We start from the raw sequence: 24,404 nt of genomic DNA on the forward strand, positions 1-24,404 counted from the left end.
GGGTTTCCCCTGGAAGTGACCTGGCTTGTTAGAGGCTTACAGCGTGGGGAGCATGGGGCTGTGCCCGCAGGAGAAGGGAACTGGGGCCCATGCCCTCGGCAACCGCAGCTCTCGGAAGGGAAGGGGAGCCCAGGCGAAAGGGTGACCCACCCCTGCTGGGGAGTCAGGCCTGGGCCCGTGCCCACTGGTACAAGAGCAGAGGCTCAGTCCAGGCCAAATTCAATGTCCTCCCGGTTTTCTCCTGCCTCGGACCCCAGGCGCTCCTCGGGCTCCACCTCAGACTGGACTTCATCCTTCTCTGGGCCGTTTCCTACAGATTAGGCAAGGGGTGGCTCAGTGTTCTGGGGAAGTGTGGTCAGCCCTCACCCCTTCCCGTGTGCCGGCCTCAAGACGGCCACACAGCGTGGGTCAGAGCAGGGATCGTGTGTGCCAAGGGCTCCCCATGTTGGGTTCACAGTCAGGGAGCATAGTCTCGGCACACGGAGCTACCCCCGTGTGCTTGTGAGCAGCAGGCACTAACCAGCCATCCCAGTGGTGCCTCTCTCTGGTCACGGGCTCAGGCCCCCAGGCTGGCGGGCTGGGTGGTGTGTGGCAAGTGGCTTCTCCTGCCCCGCCCCCTGGGTACTGTGGGCGCTGCCCGCACCTGCTGCGACTCCCTTCCCAGCGGGCACGTCTGTTCTCCGTGCCATTCTGGGCACCCATGTGCGCGGCACCGCCTTTGGGCCAGCTGCTGCCCTGGCCTCGTCCCGTGTGATGAGACTGGCGCCACTGGTCCCCTCCTTCCTCGGTCGGGAAGGGCCAAGCCTGGGGGTGGTGGGGGAGGAGGGCGGCCTGGCAGCTCCTCAGCTCTTTGGCCAGTTACGCTGCAAGCCGCCCAGGTGGGAACACGTGCTCGCAGTGTTCTGGAGTCTCTCCACAGTCTCTGGAGAGGCTGTGAATGACCCGCCACCACCACTGAGAACGTGGGATTCTGACGACAAAGGCCCAGGTGGCCACTGCTCTGGGCTTGGGTGGTCCACTGTCTGTTTCCCCACCAAGAAGCTTTCGGCCCCTGTGACCTTGAAGGTCAGGGAACATTACCTGGAGCAGGGGCTGGAAGCAGGTCTCCATCGCTGTCCTCAGTGCATGGGGCAGGCACGGCTTCCCCCTCGCAGACTGGGGGCAGGGGCGGCGGTCCTGAGGGCTCCTCGTCATCGCCCAGCTCCTGAATCAGCGGGCGAGGGACCTCACTCGCTTTCCTTTGGGTTTCCGGGTCCCTCTCTGGTGCCACTTTAAGTATGTCTGTGAAGGGCGTCTCGGTCTCCACCCTCCAGGAAGTATCCTTGGGGACTGCAAATATACTGGAAAGCGTGTCCGAGGATGTGTTTTCCAGTGCTAGGAGTGAGATGTCGTCCATGTCAGGCTCGCTGGCGTCGCTCAGGCTCGAGATGGCTGTAATCTTTGGAAAGCACTGCTCCTGTTAAAAGGAAAAGATGTATTGAGCCATGCTGTTTTCACACTGCTGCTGCTGCTGCTAAGTTGCTTCAGTCGTGTCCGACTCTGTGCAACCCCATAGACGGCAGCCCACCAGGCCCCGCCGTCCCTGGGATTCTCCAGGCAAGAACACTGGAGTGGGTTGCCATTTCCTCCTCGTCCCTAAAGTGCATGCTGCTAATTCTGCGTTTCTGTCCATCACACTCTGGCACCACATCAGGACAGCCCCCGGGAACACAGCGCTGACCCCAAGGTGGTCGTGAGCCCTGCGGCCAGGTCTCCACTGGCGCCCCCGCCTCCCTCGGGTCTCCATGGGGCACAGGCCCACCCTCTCTGCTCCTGCTGCACCAGCCCCCACCTGGGTCCTGAACCAGGCATCTGTGAGCCCGGGCTCCTGGCAGGCTGCGCCTGCACTGGCCACCTAGCCCTGCGTTGGTGGTCAGGCCCCCAAAGAACTGGGTTCTGTGTCTGTGTCCTTGCTGTGATCACTGGCTCCCGCCCTGACATTACGCCCCAGGCTTCTCTCTCCTTCAGGCCCCGAGGGGCTCTGGTAATGTTGGGGGGAGGATCAGGTCACCTCATGAGACATCCACATCGGGCCCCTGCCCTCTCCTCCCTGCTCTCTCCTTTCCCTGCCTGTGTGTCACTGTCGTACTGGCATTCGCTAGATGAACACAAAGAAACGTCAAGGACAGAAAAAGCCCAGGTAATGATGTACAGTACATGGTTATTAAAGATCAGTGATAAAAGATGTGTTCCCCAAAAAAATCCCGAGTGGCTAGTTGTAAAACCTCAGAGAAGGGAGCAGCAGTAAACCTTTCCTGAGGTTGAGGTAAAGGCCCCGGGCGTTTGAGGCATCAGGCAGAGCCTGCGACTCCCTGACATACTTGGTCATCCACGGGGCTGGGAGAGGAGGAGGGAAGCGGAACTGCGGGGGTGCAGGTGAGCTCACCCTATCCCGGTCGCCCAGAGATTCGCCGGCATTCACGTCTTCCAAGTCGGGCAGGTCCTGGAAGAGGAAGTGACCCTGGTCAGCGGTAGGGTGCGTGCTCAGCATCCAGTCCTTGGAAGAGACGTGGCCACCCCACCAACCAACCACAGAGTGTGGAGGGGCCCATGGAGCAACCGAGACGCTCGAGCATGTGTGCATGCAGCACACTCACGTGGACACTTGAGACCCGTATACGTGCGGGACACGTGTGGCCACTCGAGCCACGTGTACATGCAGCATACACGTGGCCACTTGAGCTGTGTGTACAGGCAGCACACACACTCCAGGTAACACTCCAGGTACCTGGATCTGGTCAGTGAAAGAGCTTTGTAAGGCGTGACGTGTTTCAAAAATTTCCACCTCGTTCTCCACTTTACTTTGGTATTACCCAGTTCATCTGGGGGGAATCGTACCTCCTACATACAAATAGGGTCCTAGGACCTAGGACCCTACCTGGCACAAAGTGAGTCTCTTTCGAACCTTTCCCAAAACTCGGGTGGGGAGGCGGCGCTTTCCTGTTTTGTGTCTTGGGGTATCTTCATCTGTAGCACCCCAACCTGCTTGTGAGGCAGTCAGATGCCTGGACTCCAGAGCCAGCCTGCCTGGGTTGCTGTTCCTGCTCCACCATTGTCTGGCTGTGTAGCCTTGGGCAAGGTGCTCTACTCTTTATTTCTCAGTTTTCCCGTCTGTAAAATGGGGATGATAACCTACCTCTTAAAGTTACTGGAAGGGTTAAATCAGTCAGTACAAGAGGTATTTAAAGTGGTGCCGGACAAAAAGGAAGAACAGTCAGTGTTAGCGTAGCGTCGGGGTCCTGTATGTGGTGGGTTGTCACACGTTAGGGCTGAAGCGCCCACTTTTGTTGTATCTATATTAGACCCACTCAGAAAACTGGAAACGCCACTCTGAATGCTGACTGTGCTCAGTTGAACCTTTCTGAGCCACGTGAAATTGTGAAGTTGGGAGTGAAACATGAGTGTAGCAGTTTGTGAAGGAAGCGGGCAGAGGGCAGGCAAAGCCACACAACACGGTCTGAATGGAAGGACCTCGCTTGTGGGCAGAGAGATGGCTGTCCTCTGGGGAAGCAGGGTGTAAACCTAAAGATGGGGGGACCAGCTCCTACTCCTCACCCCCTAAAGCACAGTTCCCAGGGTCGTGCCAAACATGCATATCCCCAGGGATGCATTCTCGCGGGCACAGCTTGGAAGGCTGTCATCAGAGTGGACAGGCTGCAGGGAGGAGGACCGTTCCCAAGGATATGATCGGGCCCAAGGTCAGGTGGCCCCCCTGAATCGGCCCTGGGGGACAGGACGCAGGACAGGCCAGGAAGATGGGCAGCTGTCCCAAGAGCACGCAAGGCTCTGCTGATTAAGTGTAGCTTTCCCAGCAGTTCCGTCTATGGCCAGAAGGAGCTGCTGAGTGGGTAACTTCTCGTGGGGAAACGTTTCAAGAGTTTCGTAGATGTAATTCAAGGGGTTCGTCTGGCCAGCTCTCTCGGTCTTGAAGGCACACAGGCATGGATTCCCCACCGCCCACCCCCAGGAGGGCTTACTGACTGCAGATGCTGAGCACTGGGTCTGGGTGGGACCTCCAGGGGAGGCCACGCGCGCCAGCCCACAGGCCCCACTGAGCTCAGGATTCAGAAGGTTTGTGTCTGATCAGACACTGACACCGGCTATGCCTCGCGTGCTCCTCCGCAGGTGCACGGGCTACGTACGTCGATGAAGAGCTGCTCCTTCGTCTCCAGTCTTGTGGCCTCCAGATTTTCAGCTCCATCGGGCTCTGCGCCTGATGCACTTTCAGTGGCCACAGTTTGGGGAGCCAATTCTAAGGACAACAGAGTTACAGTAATCTTGGAGTCTGTTTCATACACAACAGTCAGACGGGCAATTGCAGTTAGGGTGGATTCCAAGAGAAAGGACAGAACCCTTGGGTCTGAAGACCTCCAGCCCTTGTGACAAGAGCTAAGGAAAAGGTTATGTGTGAAAGGGAAGGGAAGGGAGAGAGCACCCTCTTTCTACAGCCTGGAGATGGAAGCTCCAGCCAAGAGTCTATGCAAAACATGCAGGAACCTTGGAAAAAGCATGATCGCTCGACTAGGAGATGAAGAAAGAAGGGCGATGGCATCAGTGGGCAAGTTTCACAGCTCCTCCTGCTGCAAGAGTGTCAAGAAGACCTGCGCCATCCTTGCAGGGCTGCCCAGGGAATGTGGGGTCCAGGCGGGGCTCCTCTCTTCCCCTTAGTCACCCCCTGCTCCTGCCCGCTGCTTCCTCTCCAGCCTCGGTCATCAGAGATGAGTGGCCCCGCTCTGCTCAAGTCATGCCAGTCCACTGTCCACCTTGGGGACTGACTAGGCCCAGTTTGACTCAAGAGCCACACTGGGGCACCCAGTTAGAATGAAACAAGCAAGTGGATTTAGAAGACTTAGTGTCAAAAAGAGGAACCTATCTCATGAATAAATTCATGTTGATTTAAATTATATTCTAGGTGTGTGTGCTCAGTCGCTAACCGGAATCTGACTCTTTCCAGGCTCCTCTGTCCATGGGATTCTCCAGGCAAGAATACTGGAGGGGATTGCCATTTCCTCCTCCAGGGGATTTTCCTAACCCAGGAATCAAAACGGCATCTCCTGTATTGGCAGGCAGATTTTTTTTTTTACCACTGCGTCACCTGAGAAAACATATTTTAGGTGTTCTGGGTTCGATAAAATACACTGTTAGTGTCTTGCCCATTTCTTTGAAACACGTTGGACCTGATACTGGAAACGCACTCCGGGCTCCCCTTGTGGTCCTGTTGTGAGGTGGTGTGCGTACATCACCTTACAGACTGAGCAGTCAGGGTGGAAGGCAGTCCGGGGCCCCCAGTTGGGAGCTGCCCCAGGTATAATGCACCTGTGCTTCCTCAACCACCTACCTGCCCAGGCAGCTCTGGGGCTCGCTGGCAGGGCCTCAGAGGGGAGCACCCCTTTTGGCTCCCCGACATCCAGAGGCAGCTCCTCCAGGAGGCTCGGCTCTTCTGGCTTCTCCGGGAATAGCTCATCCTTGGCCTCGAAGCTCTCCTTGACAAACTGCTCTATCTTCTGCCTCGTATCCTTCTTTTCCTGAGGCTCTTCCTCTCCTTCCACTTCGGCGTCCACGTCCCCAGCACCGGCTGGTGTGGGCTCCTCCCCTGAGCACAAGTCCACAGGTGAGCTGGGATGGTCCTAGGAGGACAAGGAAGGACCCGCAGCGAAGGCCGAGGGTGGGCAGTGGGGACCTGCAGCAGGGCGGTCATCAGGGTGCTGGATAAACAGGCTGCACAGCCACCAGGGGGATGCCCAGCACATGCAGTGCCCACACTGGCCCCTGGAAGACTGTACCAGGTGCTCTCAGGAGATGCGGGCTGAGGGACTGGCCTCAGGGCCACGATGTTTGCCCTGGCTTTCCAGCAGGTCAGCAGTGCACACGTGCGCCAAAATGTTAATCAACACCCGACGTGAGGAGATGACACAGGTGTTCATTTGACCATTGTTTGAACAATGTCCTAATTAAACGTTGGAAAAGGGGGGGAAATGCATACAGCAGGAGAATGTCTATTTTATGGGAATGTGAGTGGGCAGAAAGCAATCGAGCTGTGCCACTTTCTTCTATTAAAAAAAAAAGTATGCACTACACTCATGAGGAAAAGCCAGGAAATGCTCACACTGAACGTTGAGCAGTTCTTGCTGCAAATTCTGTGATGACCCTTGCTTGTCTGTGTTTTCTGTGTGTAGTGTAGTCACAGTTTGTATTTAGGTGAAAAACACTGTCATTTAAAAATACACATGGAGGACTTCCTTGGTGGTCCAGTGGTTAAGACGCCTTGCTTCCACTGCAGGGGGTGTGGGTTCGATCCCTGGAACTAAGATCCCGCAAGCCAAAAAAAAAAAGGAGGTGCACACAGAGCCCCTGACTCTTTCCTCTTGCATCTAGGAAGAGGACGGGGTTCTTATTAATGTGTCTTGAGCACTGTCCTCAAGTGAGGTCGAGGGAAGACGGATCCATAGGCCTGTGAGAAAGCGTTCCCGCCCTTGCCCCCACCCCAGGATGAATCTCAGTGGAGCTCGGGGGGGCCCTCCTGTGTCTCGGGCTCACACCTTGCTCCTGGCTCGCTCTCTGCCGCTTCCTCTCCTCCGCCTGGCGCCTGAGGGCCGCCAGGGCCTCGATGCTGTCCGTGATCTTCTTCCGCTCTCTCATCTCCCACTGCTGTCTCTCCTCCTTCTCAGCTGCATACCCTCCCCGGGCCCAGGCCTCTGCACAAGCTCTGTTTAGGAGGATTAAAAACAAAAAACAAACCCCAGACCCCAAAAGTCAGAAAGGCGGTGGGCGGGGGGGTGGGGTGCTGAACTGTCACAGGTTAACAGTAAATCCAAAACATATACTCTCTGACCAAACTTGCTTTTTTTCCCCAAAATCAAACTAAAGGCACAGAGGGCATGTGACTCTAAGGAGACATACTAACACAGGCACAGTTTCATCTTGAAAGTTCTAGTGGTTTGTAAAGCCCGTCTGGCTATAAGGTCAAAAGCACGTGTGACAAAAGCAAAAAAAATAAAGCGAACTCCACCAAAATTAAAAAGGGGTGTCATGTAAAGAATCCCATAAATAAAAGAACCCACGGAAAGTGAGAAAACAGCTGCAAATCAGACCCCTGACTGGGGTTGTATCTAGACTACATGTAGACCTATTACAGCTCACACAAAGTCTACACAACCTGAAGATGGGCAAAGGTTAAAAGAAACCGCACTGGGAGAAAACACTCGGAAGAAAGTTAACCGCTAGATGGCTTGCCATCTAAAACATACAAAGTGTTCTAAAAGTGGACAAAAGAACTGGACCCCTCACCAAGAAGTTAGGTAGAAAATAAGCTCATCATTGGGTGACGTCAGGAAAGTGCAAACCTAACCACTTGACACCCAGTGGATCAGCTAAAAGCCAGAGCGCTGACAACACCAAAGGCTGGGAGGATGTGGGGGCAACAGGAGTGCTCCTTCATGGCTGGTGGGAATGCAAAATGGAGCAGCCACCTCGGGAGACAGTTTGCCAATTTCAAAGCAAAGATCATCTTATCGTATAATCCAGCAATCATGCTCCCAAGTATTTCTCAAATGAGTTAAGAACAAATGCCCACACACACACACACACACACCTGCACACGAATATTGATAGCAGCACTGTTCACGACAGCCAAAAAGTGGAAGCAACCCTAATGTCCCTCAACTGATAAAACGTGGCCTTCCCAAACGGGAGATTATTTCACAGTGTTATTTTGGAAGCATTTACTGACGCAAGCTGTAATGTGGGTGAACCTTAAAAATATGCTCAGTGGAAGAAGCCGATCACAAAAGACCACGTATCGTATGACTTCATCTATATATAATGTCCTGAGTAGGCAAATACACATTGGCTCAGTGGTAGATCTGAGCCTGCCAAAGTAGGAGACACAAGAGACATGGGTTTGATCCCCGAGTTGGGAAGATCCCCTGGAGGAGGAAATGGCCACTCCCATACTCTTGCCTGAAAAATTCCATGGTCAGATAAGCTTGGTGGGCTATAGTCCGTGGGGTCGCAAAGAGTTGAACATGACTCATCACACAGCACACAGCATATGCAGTGTCCAGAGTAGTCTAATCCACAGAGATAGAAAGTAGCTTTGTGGTTGTTGGGGCTGTTAGAGGTGGGTTGGGGAATGACTGCTAATAAGTAAGGGTTACTTTGGGGAGTGATAAAAGTATTTTAGAATTGACTGTGGGGGTGGTTGGACAACTCTGAATATACTGAAAAACCATTGAATTGTACACTTGAAGTGAGCAGGCTGTTCTAGGGGCCAGAGATAAGTAGGTTAACATAAGAGATGACATGGCTTTCTCTACTAGACCTGCCCTTCTATGGGGAAAGAGACTCTAAAAGAGGAAACAGGTATGTCAGAGGCAGATGTGTCCTACCAAAAGAAATCAGGCTAAAGAGACACTAGATGGAAGAGGCAAAGGTGTGGCTTAGATAGGTGGCTGGTCATGGAGATCTTCGGAAGCTGACAGGTGAACAAACACCTGTGAAGATCATCCCAGGTTGAGAGGAGGTCAAGGGCCCAGTGCGGAACAGCTGGAGGGTGCTGAAATGAGGCTTCAAACCCAAGTGAAACCAGCTCTCGAAGAGGAGTCCTGCTATATCGTCCAGGGGTCTCCCTGCAAAGGGCCCAGCTCTTACACGTTCCTGCTGGTCGCGCTGCCCCAGGGTGCTGCAGGGAGCTCACATTCCCTGCCCCGCCTCCCGCCCCGCCCCAGGACAGCCGAGAGTTCCCATTGGTTCTCTCCTGCTTGAGTTCCACCTAATACTAACAGATACTCACAAAGACCTCGAGGTCGGTTTTGTCTCCACTTTTCGGAGACAGCCTGAGGCTGGGGAGGTTGGCAAGCTTGACTAGGGACATAAGACCTGCAGCTGCCGAGCTGGGCTTTGCAGTCCGCCCGCAGGCCCTGCACGCCCGCTGTCTGCCTTAACGCCCAGGGCTGGGTGCCAGGGAACTGGGAGCATCTCGGCCCGACTGCGCACAAGCAGGGATCCTGGCTGTCTCACCTGGACCGGGTGGAGGCTCTCCCTTTGAAATTTGTGTTAGTTTGACTAAAATTTGTGAGTTCAAGTGTGTTTTTAAATGTCGGGTAATTCAAGCTTCAGATTGCACTTCCTTTCAGGCCATCCCAGTTACTGAGGTTTTATTCTAAGCTGGAATGAATAGCAGCCTCAATCAAAAGGTAAATTAAAAACCCAGATCAAAGCAGTGATGATACACATGGCAGCCCCGGGTTCAATATTCCCAATATGCAAAGAGCTCTTAATGAAACAGAGCTTCCCTGGTGGCTCAGATGGTAAAGAATCTGCCTGCAATGCAGGAGACCAGGGTTTGATCCCTGGGTTGGGAAGATCCCCTGGAGAAGGAAATGGCAACCCACTCCAGTATTCTTGCCTGGGAAATCTCATGGACAGAGGAGCCTGGCGGGCTACAGTCATGGGTCACAAAGAGTCAGAAACGATTGAGCGATTATCACTTATGAATCAATACGAAAAATCTCCCCAAAAGGAAATTGGAAAGAGGTCATAAATGCAATACTCACAGAGGAGGAAACTTTAAATGTCCGACAAAGGTGGTAAAAACGATCAAATTCATCTGTTACCCCAAAATGCAAATGACGTACTATCTTCATTCATCAATTAACCTGGCTACATTTTTTTTTTAACATGGCTGTGTCTGGGAAAGTTATAAACGATACAAACATTCTAGAAACTATAAGTGCCTTTTAAAAGTCTTAAACTACAGTCTTTAATCCAGCAATACAACTCAGAATTCCACCCTAAGGAAATAACTAGCCATGGGATCAGAGACTTTATACAGAAGGATAATTATCAAAGGATTATGAAAAAAATCCAGGAATAAGTGCTTAAAACAGAGAATTTCCTATTATAAACAGTCACGTAAGCCATTAAACTTACCTCACTGGAATATATAAGAGACGTGTGGGAATGCTCAAAAATCAGAAAATTTAAAAACTTACCTGTTGAGCATGCTCAACTGTTACATAGTGTTACTAAAAGGCTTTTTGCTCCCGTACCTGTCCTTGGGAAAAACTGGTCTGTCATCCAGGTATGTTAAGTGTTTTAGCCGGACGGTGAGTGTCCTTCGGTAGTTGGGGATGTTCTTAATCACCGGGTTCCCCATCAGATTCAGCACACGCTGGAAGCACACAGGCAGAACCACATTAGGCACTGAGAAACAGATGCAGTTAAAACATTTCACTTGTGTGTTGCGCTGAGAAGAAATACAAAGACAGGGAGTGTCAACATGAAATCTTGAAGACAGTCTCAGAGAAGCCGGGGCTGTCACTGCTCCTGTGCCATCAGAACCGTCCTGAGAATCGGGTATCCCTTTCTCTACTTGAACTTGAACTCTCACTGTCCTTCCAGAACAGTGCTGGAAAACCTTCCTGGAGCCTTTCCCGAGGGTGGTGATTTTGCTCGCCCAATCTCTTTTACTGGAACTAATCTCTGATTGATCATTTTTTGTCCTTCCCAGCCAGGACCCGTTTTAAGAAAATGCACACAGCTGCTGGACAGATAAGAGACGGTGATCAGGGGACAGGATGAAGAGCACCCTCTAAGCTACCCCGAGGCTCCTTCTTGCCAGGCTTACAGGTCTCCTGGACGTCAAGCCGGGACTAGGAGAGGGACAGCGCAGAGCAGTGCCAGTGTGCCGTCCCCCCGACCTTAAATCCTGTCACCTCCTCTCCAGGAGGGGGATCTGTCAAGGTGACATGTGGGTGAAGCATTTAAAATGGGTTTGCTAAGCTGGTGAAATGGTTTTTGTATCTAAATTGCTTTCTGTTGTTGGAGAAAATAAATACATTGTGAACTGGTTAGTTTAGCATTTTCCAAACTTCATTCTCATCTCGTCATGGTTCTTGTCACATGTTCAAGTGACCTGTCCTGTAGGGCTGGGTGTCGGGAGCAGTGCGCCCTAGGGGCGGGCACTAAACAGCTGTGCACGCACGTGTGCATGTGTGTGTGGAGAATGTAGAAGCCACCAGAAAACAACCACGAGACAGACTGTTGTTATTTCCCCCCAACCCCTGCCTGCAGCAAACTCATCTGCTGCAATCCTAACCCCAGCGCCTCAGAATGTGACTGCATTTGGAGACAGGGTCTTAGAAGAGGTGATCAAGATTAAATGATGTCACTGGGGTGAACCCTGATCCCATAGGTCCTTGTACAAGGAGGAGATTGGGAGACAGACTGTGAAGGCCACGTGAGGACTCAGGGAGAAGATAACTGTCTACACGCCAAGGAGAGAGGCCTCAGGAGAAAGCAAGCCTGCCCCACACCTTGATTTAGGACTTCTAGCCTCCGGAATAATGAGAAAATAAATTTCTATAATTTAAAACACCCAGCCTGGTACTTTGTTATGACAGCCAGGCCCCCCAGAAAAGGATTACTCTTCAGCTGTGTATTATCATGCCATATGCTAGTGACTACGTGAATGGTAAACTAGTTCTTGGTGCCAGTCTGCTCTGCAGATTACTCCTGAACTATGCTCTCCTAATATCAATAACCTCAGATATGCAGATGACACCACCTTTATGACAGAAAGCGAAGAAGAACTAAAGAGCCTCTTGATGAAAGTGAAAGAGGAGAGTGAGAAAATTGGCTTAAAACTCAACATTGAGAAAACTAAGATCATGGCATCTGGTCCCATCACTTCATGGCAAATAGATGGGGAAACAATGGAAACAGTAATAGACTTTATTTTGGGGGGCTCCAAAATCACTGCAGATGGTGACTGCAGCCATGAAATTAAAGGACACTTGCTCTTTGGAAGAAAAGTTATGACCAACATAGACAGCACATTAAAAAGCAGAGACATGACTTTGCCAACAAAGGTTCGTCTAGTCAAAGCTATGGTTTTTCCAGTGTTCATGTATGGATGTGAGAGTTGGACTACAAAGAAGGTTGGACGGCAAAGAACTGATGCTTTTGAACTGTGGTGCTGGAGAAGACTCAAGATTCCCTTGGACTGCAAGGAGATCCAACCAGTCCATCCTAAAGGATATTAGTCCTGAATATTCATTGGAAGGACTGATGCTGAACCTGAAACACCAATACTTTGGCCATCTGATGCGAAGAACTGACTCATTAGAAAGGACCATGATGCTGGGAAAGATTGAAGGCAGGAGGAGAAGGGGATGACAGAGGATGAGGTGGTTGGATGGCATCACTGACTCAATGGACATGAGTTTGAGTAAACTCCGGGAGTTGGTGATGGACAGGGAGGCCTGGCGTGCTGCAGTCCATGGGGTCACAAAGAGTCAGACATGACTGAGTGACTGAACAGAACTAAACTGATGCTTTCCTTACTGTTTTTCTTTTAAATGGATTCACTTTTCCCTCGCTTACCCAGGCCTTAAGCAGGAAACAATGACCTGAGGGTTTTCGTGTGCTATTTGGAAAATATTTTTTCCTAGTACACATGACAACACATACACACTGAATAGCAAGGAAATGGTCCCAGGCTGCTGGGGTTGAGGCTAGAGGATACAGGAGCTGCCTGCAGGGGCTGCCATGGGCTGGAAGATGGGAGCACTCAAGCACCCAAATTCAAATGACAGAAAGGTTAAGTCACTCCAAATACTGTATCTTTAAATCTATCTGTCCACAGTGATAAAGAAAAACCCTTCACTGTCATCTTTAGAGGTCCCTAAGTTCTGGATCCATTTCTCTGAAAACTGATACATAAAAAGAAAAACAAAGACGTCTTCATCCCAGTGTTTTCTGCATACACTTTACACTAGGGATGTAAATTGTTGATGAGCAAAAGTGCTCTTTGTGGAAGCATCGCCGCTAAGAAAGGCAGAAGGAATGAGAGAATTAGAATATGATCCCTGAGCGACTGCTAATGAACTCACACAGGGAGGCAGTGTGCCTGGGAGCTGTTGGAACAGTCGGGGGAAGGGAGGCCAAGAGCTGGATCAGACTGAAGCTGGATCAGACTGACAGCAGTCAAACCCACTAGTGACGCTTAAAGTCACAACAAGAGGCAACCAGGTGTTACACTTGCCCTGACTGATGCCACAGCTGACCTCAGGGTTGTATTCTGAGCCTGGATCTGACCAGGCCTCTGGCTCCATCATCATTTTACAGGAGATACTGGAGACAGCAGAACACGTTAGACCACACCATGAGGATGCAGTCAACTGAATCCAGGGTGTGGCCGACATCCAGAGGGACCCGGTTTCTTCAGCAGATTCTTGGCGGGGGGGTGGTGTCGGGGAGAGGAAGAGACAAGCGGGGAGGGCTGTGATGAGATGCATAATCCAAATACAATGTGTGGGTCTGGTTTGGATTGGTAAAATCTGATGGTCTTAAAGCTCGACATTCAGAAAACTAAGATCATGGTATCCAGTCCCATCACTTCATGGCAAATAGATGGAGAAATAGTGGAAACGGTCCCATCACTTCATGGCAAATAGATGGAGAAACAGAGGAAACAGTGAGAGACTATTTTTTTGGGCTCCAAAATCACTGCAGATGGTGACCACAGTACTCTTTGAAAGGAAAGTTATGACCAACCCAGACAGCAAGACATTCATTTGCTAACAAAGATCCATCTAGTCAAGGCTATGGTTTTTCCAGTGGTCATGTATGGATGTAAGTGCTGGACTATAAAGAAGTCTGAGTGCCGAAGAATTGATGCTTTCAAACTGTGGTGTTGGAGAAGACTCTTGAGAGTCCCTTGGATTGTAAGGAGATCCAACCAGTCCATCCTAAAGGAAATCAGTCCTGGGTGTTCATTGGAGGGACTGATGTTGAAGCTGAAACTCTAATACTTTGGCCACCTGATGCGAAGAGCTGGCTCATTTGAAAAGACCCTGATGCTGGTTAATATTGAAGGTGGGAGGAGAAAGGGACGACAGAGGATGAGATGGTTGGATGACATCACTGACTCAATGGACATGAGTTTGGGTAAACTCCAGGAGTTGGTGATGGACAGGGAAGCATAGCATGCTGTGGTCTGTGGGGTCACAAAGAGTCAGACACGACTGAGCCACTGAACTGAACTGAATCCAATGGTCAAAACACATGCTTGAGGCAAATGGAGAAAACTGGACATAGACTGGGTATTAACTGTCATTCTGATACTATTTTAGGTATAATAACAGTACTGTAATGATGTTTTTAAAAAGTCATTATCTGTCAGGAATACACACTGAAATTGTAGGTGAAATGACACAGCATTTGGCATTTAAAACACAGCAGCTAAAAATAGAGAGGAAAAGTGTGATGGGTGTTCAGAAGGCGGGGAGAAAGGAAGAGGGGACGGAGGGGAGAAGAAAAGAGATTTGCTGCCTACAGAACACAAGGGGACACAAGTTGTGTCCGGGGGCTTGTCCCCCACCTCCACTCCCCACCACGCAGCACGCAGGGTCTTTCCCGACCAGAGACTGAACCCATGCCCGCTGCCCTGGGAGCTCGGAGTCACAACCACTGGGCCACCAGAGAAGTCTCTGGTGTGTGTGTTTCTTTCTGTTTTTTGTTTGTTTGTTTTTTACCAAGTCAGGCATGCTCTCAAGAACCCTCAGGATCTCGGGGTCGCTCAGCTTGTTGTGGGAAAGGTCAAGGACGCAGAGTCTGGCACACTCCCTGAGATGCTGAATGTCCTCCACAGTCTCTAAGTGGTTGTGCGCCATCTGGAGTGTGTTCAGGACTGGCAGGCAGGCTGGAAGGGGGAGTGGACAGAGGTGAGTGAAATGGGCAGCAAAGAAAATGTTTAGACCCACTTGCAGGGAAGAGCGGTGAACACGAGTCTAGACAACGACACCATCGCCAATACCCCCACGCCCACCACCCCCACCCCACCACCGCCACCAGTAACCACCAGCCATCAACCACCAAACACCACCCCCACCACCAACCACCAACCACCACCCCCACCACCACCACCAACCACCAACCACCACTCCCATCCCCACCCCTACCACCCACCACTAACCATCAATGCCACCCCCCACCCCCACCCCCACCCCCACCCCCCCACCCCCCAACCACCACCCCCACCACCCACCACCCACCACCAACCCCCACCCCCCCCCCACCCCCAACCACCAACCACCACCCCCACCACCCAACACCCCCACCCCCACCACCAACCACCACCAACAACCAAGCACCAACCACCACCCCCCCCCCACCCCACCCCACCCCCACCACCACCCCACCCCCACCACCAACCACCAACCATCCACCCCCCCCCCCCACCACCAACCACCACCACCCACCACCACCCGCCCCAACCACCAACCATCAACCCCACCCCACCCCCAACCAACCACCACCCCACCCCCCTACCACCACCCACCAACCATCAACCCCCACGCCACCCCCCCCCTACCCCACCCCCAACCCATCCACCACCACCCCCCACCCCCACCCAACCACCCCCCCCCCACCCACCCCACCCCACCCCCACCACCCACCACCACCCCCCCACCAACCACCACCCCCACCCCCACCAACCATCAACCACCACCCCCCACACCCCCACCCCCACAGCCACCCCCACTACCACCCACCACCCCCACCCCCACCAGCCACCACCCCACCCCAAAAACCAGCCACCACCCCCACCCCACCCCCCACCCCAACCCCACCACCGCCGCTGCCGCTGCGGTGGGTCCTTCTTACAAAGGTTTTCGATGGTCTTAATGTAGTTGTTGCTGATGTTGAGAGCATCCAGTTTCTGCAGAGGTTCTAGGTTCTCGATCTTATGGAGCAAGTTCACTTGTAAGAAGAGGCAGCGCAGTTCCGTCTGGGCCTCGAGATTCTCAATTTTCTGGATGCCGTTGCACTCCAGCCAGAGGCAGCGCAGCCCCGTGTACTCTTCTAGGTTCTCAATGCGGTCAAAGCCTGGTGGGAAGGAAGTGGGTATTTGTTGGGCTCCCACACACACAGAGGCACAGGTCTCACCGTCTTTTATGCCTACTCGCCTTGGAGAAGGAAATGGCAACCCACTCCAGTATTCTTGCCTGGAGAATCCAATGGACAGAGGAGCCTGGTGGGCTAGGGTCCATGGGGTCACAAAGAGCCAAACACGACTGATGAGACTCAGCACACAGGCACACACGCCCAGCATCCACACATTCCTCCTTAGGCACACCACCGCCTCTTTGAGAACACCGCGTCCTGATCCTTGCCCCGTGGCTCTCTGCAGGGAGCTGGTCGTGCTGAGCCACATGGGGCCAACCTTTAGGAACCCTGCGGAGCTTTGGCTGGCTCTACTGGAAAGAGGTAACTTTCTTCGAGAATTGCCAGCCTGGTAGGGGGGAGCCTAACTTCCCTTCTCGCCTCGGAGTAGGTGGGAGTGAGGCAGGTGCCCTGCCTGAAATGAATGAGCACAAGGGAACGCAGGGCTTCAGAAGGGGGAGAGGCAGCCTCGTGAAGACATGCGGTGAGAAAATCCAGTGGTACCTGAAGCCACTGCAAACTTCGGGTCTGGCTTTCTGGTATGGCTCAGTTTTATGAGCCACGTTTAAGGAGAGGAAAACCAACATTTTTGTTTCCTTGAGTAACTCGTTATAGATTTGTACTTCACGGTTCGTCTGCTGTTGCCAAATGTTTTGAAAGTCATTTGGTTGCCTGAAAAGTTTTAACCGGAAGTTTGTGGTGGGTTTTTTTTTTTTTTTGGCTGTGCTGGGTCCTAGTTGTGGCATGTGGGATCTAGTTCCCTGACCAGGGATCAGACCCGGGCGCCCTGCGTTGAGAGTGCAGGATGTTAGCCACCGGGCCACCAGGGAAGTCCCAAACCCAAAGTTTTTATGAAGAAAGGGTGAAAGCAACGGTGAGGCAGAATCACCCGACTAAATCATTCCCAGGTCCTGACCCTCAGAAACAGTATCAAATAATAATTTCCTAAGTTGGTAGGCATGGGGTTAATTTGCTAGGCAGCAGTAGATAATATAGGCACCTCTCTCGTCTTCTTCTTCCCACCTCTTAAATACGGGTCCCCTGGGGTCTGCCCTCCTGTGTCATCTCATCACTGCTACACCTAGACACTGAGAGGAGGATTTGGGAGGGGGCAATGTGGATGTGAGGAGACCAACTAGGGGTCCTTCCCCACCTTTAAAGGATATTGCAGCTGCAGCCCTCCGTGAATCTCCCTGGCACAGTGTGAATCTCCTCATGGTGGCTGACTGTCCCCCAAGACACCAAGAGCATCCTCAGCATATCCATCTTTGTATCTCCAGCACTGCGCCCTGTGCCGGCCCACAGAAGGCTCTCAGTAAACTTTTACTGAATAAAGGGCCACGTGGATGGCCCAATGAAACAGGTTGACCATCCCAAATTCAGCATCAACCGGGAGTTATTGCTCTGCTTTGTCACTGCGAGGAAGAGCCCTGTCTATGAACCTGAACTTAAGTTGATGTGTGACCATTGGACACCACCACAGTCCTTCACAATGTGTCTCTCCCAACTGCAGAGTATTTACATGTAGTTAGTGGTCTGGGAAACTATGAGTCCTTTAGCAAATACAAATAAAAGATGCCAGTATGTTTCCCTGGAACTCATATAAACTCTAGTCATGTAAGACTCTTTCTTCCAAGAAATGTTATTGCTTTCCCATGCATCTCCACTAAACCTTGAAATTTCTGCTTAAATGTAAGAACTCTAGATGATCCCTGTGAGTAATTCTTTATACTGCTAGGCCTTTCCATCTGACACAAGGTACCTCCTCCACCCGATCCTTACCTTTATAGTGTAAATACAGCGTATCATTCAGTGCTGGGGTAATGTAAAGCTTGTGCTGCTTGCAAAGCTTTTGCAGAAACTTTTTAGTCATTCTGTCGAATGAAAAACATGAACGAGAAATTGATTTCAGTTTGTCAGCTGTAAGATATATCCCGTAAATTCTTTGCCACATCCATTCCGTCTCCAAATTCCACAACCTTCTGTATGCCTGATGACACTGCTTGTTTGTAGCTTTCAGGGCCTCATCCAATATTGTGAATTTCAGCATTCTTAAAAATTGCAGTGTATGTTCTTATAGAAATATCTTTGTGTCATCAAGAACTCCTAATGTGTGCCTCTCTCCAGGTTTGGCATTAAAGTTTAATAGATTGCAGTTAGTTATGCGACTCTGACTCATAACTAACCATCCTGACTCTGCTACTAATCCTCAGACAAGGGGCTGTCTAGTTAATCTTCATGAGCCCCAATTTCCTTATCTGGACAAAGGGGTGATCATCACATCTACCTTAATGTGTAAAAGTGTGCTGGGAGTGGTGGCAGCACGCCCACGTACCTGGCGCCATGATCCTCCTTGTCGGCTCTTTGGTGTGCTAAGCGACCATCTGACCAGCTGTCACCACTCTGCTTCTGCTCACTGAGGCAGGAAGTGTTCAAAGGACCCACACACGTTTCCTTAGGATCATTCATTTCTGTAAGATAAGAGATTGGTTCTGTAGAGAGCAAGAAATGTATAAAAAAAATTTCCCTCTACTTCAACTTGATGAATAATTGTCTGCTTTTAGTGTACAATCAGTACTCTTTAAATGTATCACAATTTTTAAAGCATTGTTAAGGATTATGAGAATTTCACTTCTAGGCAGATCTTTGAAAAAAGCTCTTGTACAGATGGACAAGCGGATGTGTGCAAACATACTCACTTCTGCATTATTTGTAATAGCCAAAACCAGTTAACAATGCAAATGTCCATTCACAGGGACAGGTTAAATAAAGCAATGGGTCATTATTCTGCCTTGCAATAGAATGCACAGATAGGGAAAGAGAGAGACAGACATGACTGAAAGAATCCACACAAAATTCTAGAGGAGGGGAAAATGCAGTGGGAGTAGAAATAGTGGTGGGGTAGGGCAAAAAACATCAAACATATCTGAAATGTTCTCTTTATCTTTAGAAATATTTATTTGTGCTGGATCTTAGTTGTGGCATGTGAGATCTTCAATCTTCATTGTGCCAGGTGGGATCTTTAGTTGCGGTATTGTGAGATCTAGTTTTCTGACCAGGGATTGACCCTGGGTCCCCTGTGTTAGGAGCGTGGAGTCTTAGCCAGTGGACCACCAGGGAAGTCCCCCAATGCATTTAATCTTAAGAGCTGTTTGCTGCTGCTCTCTGGGTGTCCCTGTAGACTACCTAGAGATTAAACATTCTGTGTGTGGGACCATGTCTTACAGTTCCCCATTTCCCACTGCGTACAACACCCAGCTGCAAGAGGCACCAGATGATGGTTTGGGGTAATAAAGAATGTGTGAGCGTGAAAGTCACTCAGTTGTTTCCGACTCTTTGCGACCCCATGCACTATACGGTCCATGGAATTCTCCAGGCCAGAATACTAGAGTGGGTAGCCTTTCCCTTCTCCAGGGGATCTTCCCAACCCAGGGATCGAACCCAGGTCTCCTGCATTGCAGGTGTATTCTTTACCAGTTGAGCTACAAGGGAAGCCCAATAAAGAATAGGTGCTCAATATATATAATAATTGATTGGTTATATTAATGCCAAAACTACCATTTATTACTGACCCACTGTATGCAAGTCACTCTAATTATAACTATCCCGGCTTGCGGAAGATGAGACTGCCCTAGAGAGCGGTTAAACTCTGGGCAAACCGCCATAAAACTGGCAAGTTGCAGAGGGGTAGTGTCAACCCAGAGTAACTTGGTCCAAACTGTGTGTCCATAGCACAACATGGCTTCCCTATAGCAACTCATACAGGGCTTGCCTGGACAGTCATTGCTTACAATTGTTGGCTGGGTTCAAAAAATGAAACACAAATCAAGCAGTTTCTTTATCAGTCCCTAAAAGGTTTCCCTTATGATTGAAGCCAAGCAGCAGGAGAGGCTATCTTCTAAGCCTATTCAGGAAAACTTTGGTGAGGAGTCACCAGGTGATCCCAGAAACACCAGCTCATCATTCATTCTGTCCACCACAGATCAGGCACTGGACTGGACACTGCCAATTCATTTGGGGTGTCTGCCCTGACATAGCTTGCCATCCAGAGGGAGAGAGAGCCTTTGATCTTACATGGTGAAGGAAATGAAGGGATACATTCAAAAGCTGGGTTGTGAGGGGAATGGTGTCTTGGGTGAGGGCTTGGGCTCTTGGCGTCAGACTGTCCAAGCATAAGTCTGTTCTACCATTGACTGGCTGAGGGTAATCTGTTTGGAGCAAGTTCTTTAACTTCTTTAAATTCCAGGTAAATTATCTGTGTGACCTGGCAAGAGGAGTGCCTACCGCAGAGGGCTGGCCTATGGTTGGAATGTGGTGAGTGCATGGTACATAATCTTCAGTGAGTGTGGGCCGCCGCTGTTATTATTTTTTGGCCGCGTCTTGTGACATGCAGGATCTTAGTTCCCCTATCAGGGATGGAAACCCATGGAACCAGCAGTGGAGGCTTGGAGTCTTAACCACTGGACCGCCAGGGAAGACCCTGTTATTATTATTACGGTTACTGCTGGCAGTGAAGACCAGGTATGTGGTGCTGGGCGCAGCCCGTCGTCCCCCTCGCCTCCCTGGGGCGGTAGTCTGCACCTTCCTTGCGGCCACCTTCGCCTGCGTTCCCGTGGTCACCAGCCGACTCCTCCACACCAGGCTCCTGCGCGCACTCTTGCTCCGCTACCCCGTCCACCACAGGCTCTGAGGCCTCGGGGTGCATGTTTATTTCGGAAACACCGAACACCCCGTAAGAGTGGGAGCCCGGTTCCGCGGGATCGCTATGGCCCCTAACCCACCAGGCCACTGGAGCCCGGGTCGTTGGCGGCCCAACGCTTCTCTGGTCTCCACGGCAACCGCTGCACACGCGCACTCGGGCGGGCCTGAGCGGCGGAACGCCGGGGCGGGTCCAGCAACGGCCACGCCCCCGGCGCGTGCGCGGGTCACGTGGGGGCGCGGCCCGGGGAGCTGCTGCGGCGGCGGTGACGGGGGCGGCGGCCGCGCGTCTTTGGCGGGACCAGCTTCGAGGCCGCGCCGTCTCTGCAGGTACCGCGCCTCCCGCGCGCATCCCCGGGTCCCAGACCCTCCTAGGCTCTCTCGGCGCCCGGCGGAGCTTCGGCCTGTCTGCTCGCTCTGCGCCCCACCACGCCCCCCGGGACCAGTGCCCTCTTTGCCGAGACCCCCGGGACCCTCGGGCCCTGTCGTCCCTCCCATCCCTGGGACCCCCGCCCCCAGCACCCCTCCTTCCTGGCCTGTCCACCCGGAGCGCCTCTTCCCCAACTCCATCCGGGCGTTGCACCCATGAGGAGACCGTCTTCTGGGCCCGCCCCTCCCCCGGGACCCGGCCGACCTGGGGCCCCACCCACCCCGAACGCGGGCCCATGTTTTTCCCGGACCTGACCCAGGTGCTCCCCACGAGGCTCCGAAAGGCACGCATTTGTGCTTCTTTATTCTCGTTTCCAAAGGGACTCGGTCTGAGTAGGGTTTGTTGTCTTCGTCTTTGTTCTGAATGAGAAGTAATTCAGAATAAGGGCGCTCTTGGAGAAAGGGCCCCACCAGCTCTCCAGCGGCCATAGTTTGTTGCGCCCTGCCCGGTGCTGGAGGGGAAGGGTTATGGGGACCAGGGAGGCTGTCGCTGTTCCAAAGGAACGTGCAGCCCGGCGAAGCCCAACCCAGCGGCCCGCTTGGTAATGTCAGCAGGATGCCCGCCTGGGGGTCTCAGAGTGGGGTTCGCAAGGCAGGCCTCTGGACTATAACAGACCTTGATCTGAATTCCCACCGCCCACTTCTTAGCTGCAGAGTCCTGGCCGTGCCACTTCACCTCGGTAAGCCTCAGTTTCCTTGTCTGTAAACTGGGCATGATTACAACTCTGCCTGGAAGGGTTGATGAGAGAAGTGCCATGATAGGAAGAAAGCACTTAGTGGATGGAGTCTTTTGCAGAAAGCCAGATTTTAACCCTGAGCGCTGCAAATAGACAATAACTAACATTATTGAACATTAAATTACAGTGGCTGATAGCCAAGGTTTATTGAGCGCTGATGTTCCCAGGCTCTGAGTGCTTCATATGTATGATCTGATTTAATTTTCATTATAATCTTAGGCAGGAAATATTAGCCCCATATTTGCAGGTGATATAAGGAAAGCTCCGTGAAGTAATGAAGTAACTTCACCCAAAAAGTTACCAAGTAATGAAGTAACTTCACACACAGCTCTTCAGTGGGGAGCCTGGGTTCAAATCCAGGATGTCTGTTTTCAGAGTCTGTGGTTGAGATCACTACAGTAATATTCCACAGACATAGAGCTCAACAAATTGTTTTTTTAAAGCAGATTTTTTTTTGAAATAAAAGTCACATAACAGAATTCACCATTTTAGCCATTTAAACGTGTGCTGTTCACAGTAGCATGTTCACTGTCCACAACCATCACCACTGTTTAATTCCAGAACATTCCCAAGAAATCCCACCGCATTGGCAGTCAGTCCCTATTTCCCACTCCTCCCGCCTTGTGGCAGCCCTCCTCTCCTTCTGTCTCTGGATTTGCGTTTTCTGGACATTTCCCGTACATGGAGTCATATAACGAGTGGCCTTTTGTGTCTGGCTTCTTTGGCTCAGCATACTCTTCTCGAAATTTGTCCGTATCGTGACATGTATCCATACTTTGTTCTTTTCATTGCTGAATAATATTCATCATGTGGAGAGACCACATGTGTTTGTCCGCTCATCTGTTGGATGTTTGGGTTGTTTCCACTTTTCATCCATGCCGGTTTTTGTGTGAGCCTAAGGCTTCAGTTACCTTGCGTCTGTACCCAGGAGTGGATGCTGTTATGGTTCTAATTCTCAGACCTGAAACTGAGGGGTATTGGATCTTGGACAAGAAGGCCCATGTTTTGACTCTCTGCATGTAGTTTACGTTAGCGGCATACTGAAACTTGGCATAGGGAGGTAAGGAAACTCCAAAAAGTCAGGATGCACCAATAACAGCTTCATCAAAGTGCTGATGCAAAGTTGGAGCAGCTTCTCAAGTTATTTCTGAGTGAAATTTGAGCTTTGAACACAAGGCATTCTTTGCTTCTATTTGTTAAGTAAATACTGTATACCTAGCACCATGCTAGGGCCTGGGGAGGAACAGTAGAGATGGATGTGACCCCAGCCTCACACCATCACAAGGCCACAGGTGGATTAAAGACTTGAATCTGAAAAGCAGAATTGTAAAAAAAAAAAAAAAAATTTGGAAAATAATACGGAAAAATATCTTTCTGACCTGAGGCTAAGATGGGATTTCTGAAATGAGACGTAACAAGCATAACCCATGCAGGAAAAAGATTGATAAATTGGACTATGTTGATGTTGATACTAAGACATTCATTTCATCAAAAGCACTTATATAAAGAGACAAAGCATACAGAGGGCTAGTATCTAGAATGTAGAAAGAATACTTAGAACTCTGAAAGAAAAAAAAGACAACACAATAGAAGGTCACAAGGGGACTTCCCTGGAGGTGCAGTGGTTAAGACTCTGCATGTCCAGTGCAGGGGGCTTGGGTTTGATCCAGCATGCTGTGTGGCTCAGCCAAAATAAATAAATACAATTTTTAAAAATTAAATTTTTTAAAAAGTTGATTTGAAAAAAAATAAGATCGAAAGCTAGAAATAGGCATTTCATAGATGAGAAAACACAAACAGCACATAAACGTCAGGAGTGCCAGCCTTATTAACAGTCAGGAAATGCCAGTGCAGATGATGGTGAGGCCCCATTTCACAGCCAGCCTTTGGCAGGAGGTGAACTGTTGGGTGTTGCCAGCCATTGAGAGGAGGCAGCATGAGCTCACACTCGCTGCTGGTGGGCGTGTAAAGTGGCTCAGCTGCTTTGGCAGCATCTGGTTGAACACATGGATGTCCGGTGGCCCAGCAGTTCGACTCTTAGGCCTGTCCCTTTGAAAACTCTTGTGCATGCACGAGAATGTTGATAGCAGCGCTGTTCATAGTTGTAAAGTCAAAACCAACAAGAACAACCCATCAGCAGTAGACTGGACATGCGAGTTGTGTCTGTGCCATGAGATGGTGCAGCAGTGAGAGTTTATGGCCTGCAGCTTTGGAGGTGTGCCTGGGTCTGGAAAACAGCCCCAAGTGAGAGGAACGAGTCACCAAAGGATACGTGGGCTTGATTCCTTATGTAACGGGCAAAACCAGGCAAAACGGAGTACTGTTATTTCAGAATCTGTGGTAGGGTGGTATACAACTATTTCCAAAGAAAGAAGAGAGCAAGGGAATGATTACATCAGAACTTATGCTATGCTAAGTCACTTCAGTCATGTCCGACTCTGTGTGACCCCATAGACGTCAGCCCACCAGGCTCCCCCGACCCTGGGATTCTCCAGGCAAGAACACTGGATTGGGTTGCCATTTCCTTCTCCAATGCATGAAAGTGGAAAGAGA

The 24,404-nt window shown here is 50.9% G+C and overlaps 2 protein-coding genes across 5 annotated transcripts in view; one reads left to right on the plus strand and one right to left on the minus strand.

Moving 5' to 3' along the window:
• Positions 1-164: 164 nt before the first annotated feature.
• DNAAF1 (dynein axonemal assembly factor 1) lies at positions 165-20,816 on the minus strand. Its single transcript, XM_005902621.2, has 12 exons — positions 20,569-20,816; positions 18,323-18,458; positions 17,770-17,861; positions 15,709-15,930; positions 14,577-14,743; positions 10,089-10,210; positions 6,579-6,745; positions 5,378-5,632; positions 4,182-4,291; positions 2,426-2,482; positions 1,081-1,456; positions 165-310 (listed from the first exon to the last, which is right to left on the minus strand). Exons 1-12 carry the CDS (start codon positions 20,690-20,692, stop codon positions 204-206), a joined length of 1,935 nt encoding a protein of 644 aa, XP_005902683.2. The 5' UTR covers positions 20,693-20,816; the 3' UTR covers positions 165-203.
• The window catches only part of HSDL1 (hydroxysteroid dehydrogenase like 1), a 12,877-nt gene continuing 8,831 nt past the window's right edge, over positions 20,359-24,404 (plus strand). The window contains exon 1 of one of the 4 annotated variants that reach the window (XM_070388639.1): positions 20,359-20,508. In XM_070388639.1, coding sequence (XP_070244740.1) covers positions 20,413-20,508 — 96 coding nt within the window. In that variant the 5' untranslated portion in view covers positions 20,359-20,412. Of the gene's footprint in view, positions 20,509-20,905; positions 21,016-21,655; positions 21,795-24,404 lie in introns of those variants that run through there. The other 3 variants (XM_070388640.1, XM_070388641.1, XM_070388638.1) reach the window with 3 other exon arrangements.

This window comes from Bos mutus, chromosome 18 (assembly GCF_027580195.1).
Source record: "Bos mutus isolate GX-2022 chromosome 18, NWIPB_WYAK_1.1, whole genome shotgun sequence".
Classification (NCBI taxonomy): Eukaryota; Metazoa; Chordata; class Mammalia; order Artiodactyla; family Bovidae; genus Bos; species Bos mutus.

What these genes read in the sequence shown, in the direction of transcription:
- DNAAF1 (XM_005902621.2), bottom strand. Translation starts at nt 20,692, where the DNA reads ATGCACCCCGAGGCCTCAGAGCCTGTGGTGGACGGGGTAGCGGAGCAA. An exon ending in GAGAGCGAGCCAGGAGCAAG is followed by an intron (nt 5,633 to 6,578) that starts GTGTGAGCCCGA and finishes ACTTGTGCTCAG; the next exon opens with GGGAGGAGCCCACACCAGCC. An exon ending in GCTTCCAGCCCCTGCTCCAG is followed by an intron (nt 311 to 1,080) that starts GTAATGTTCCCT and finishes CCTAATCTGTAG; the next exon opens with GAAACGGCCCAGAGAAGGAT.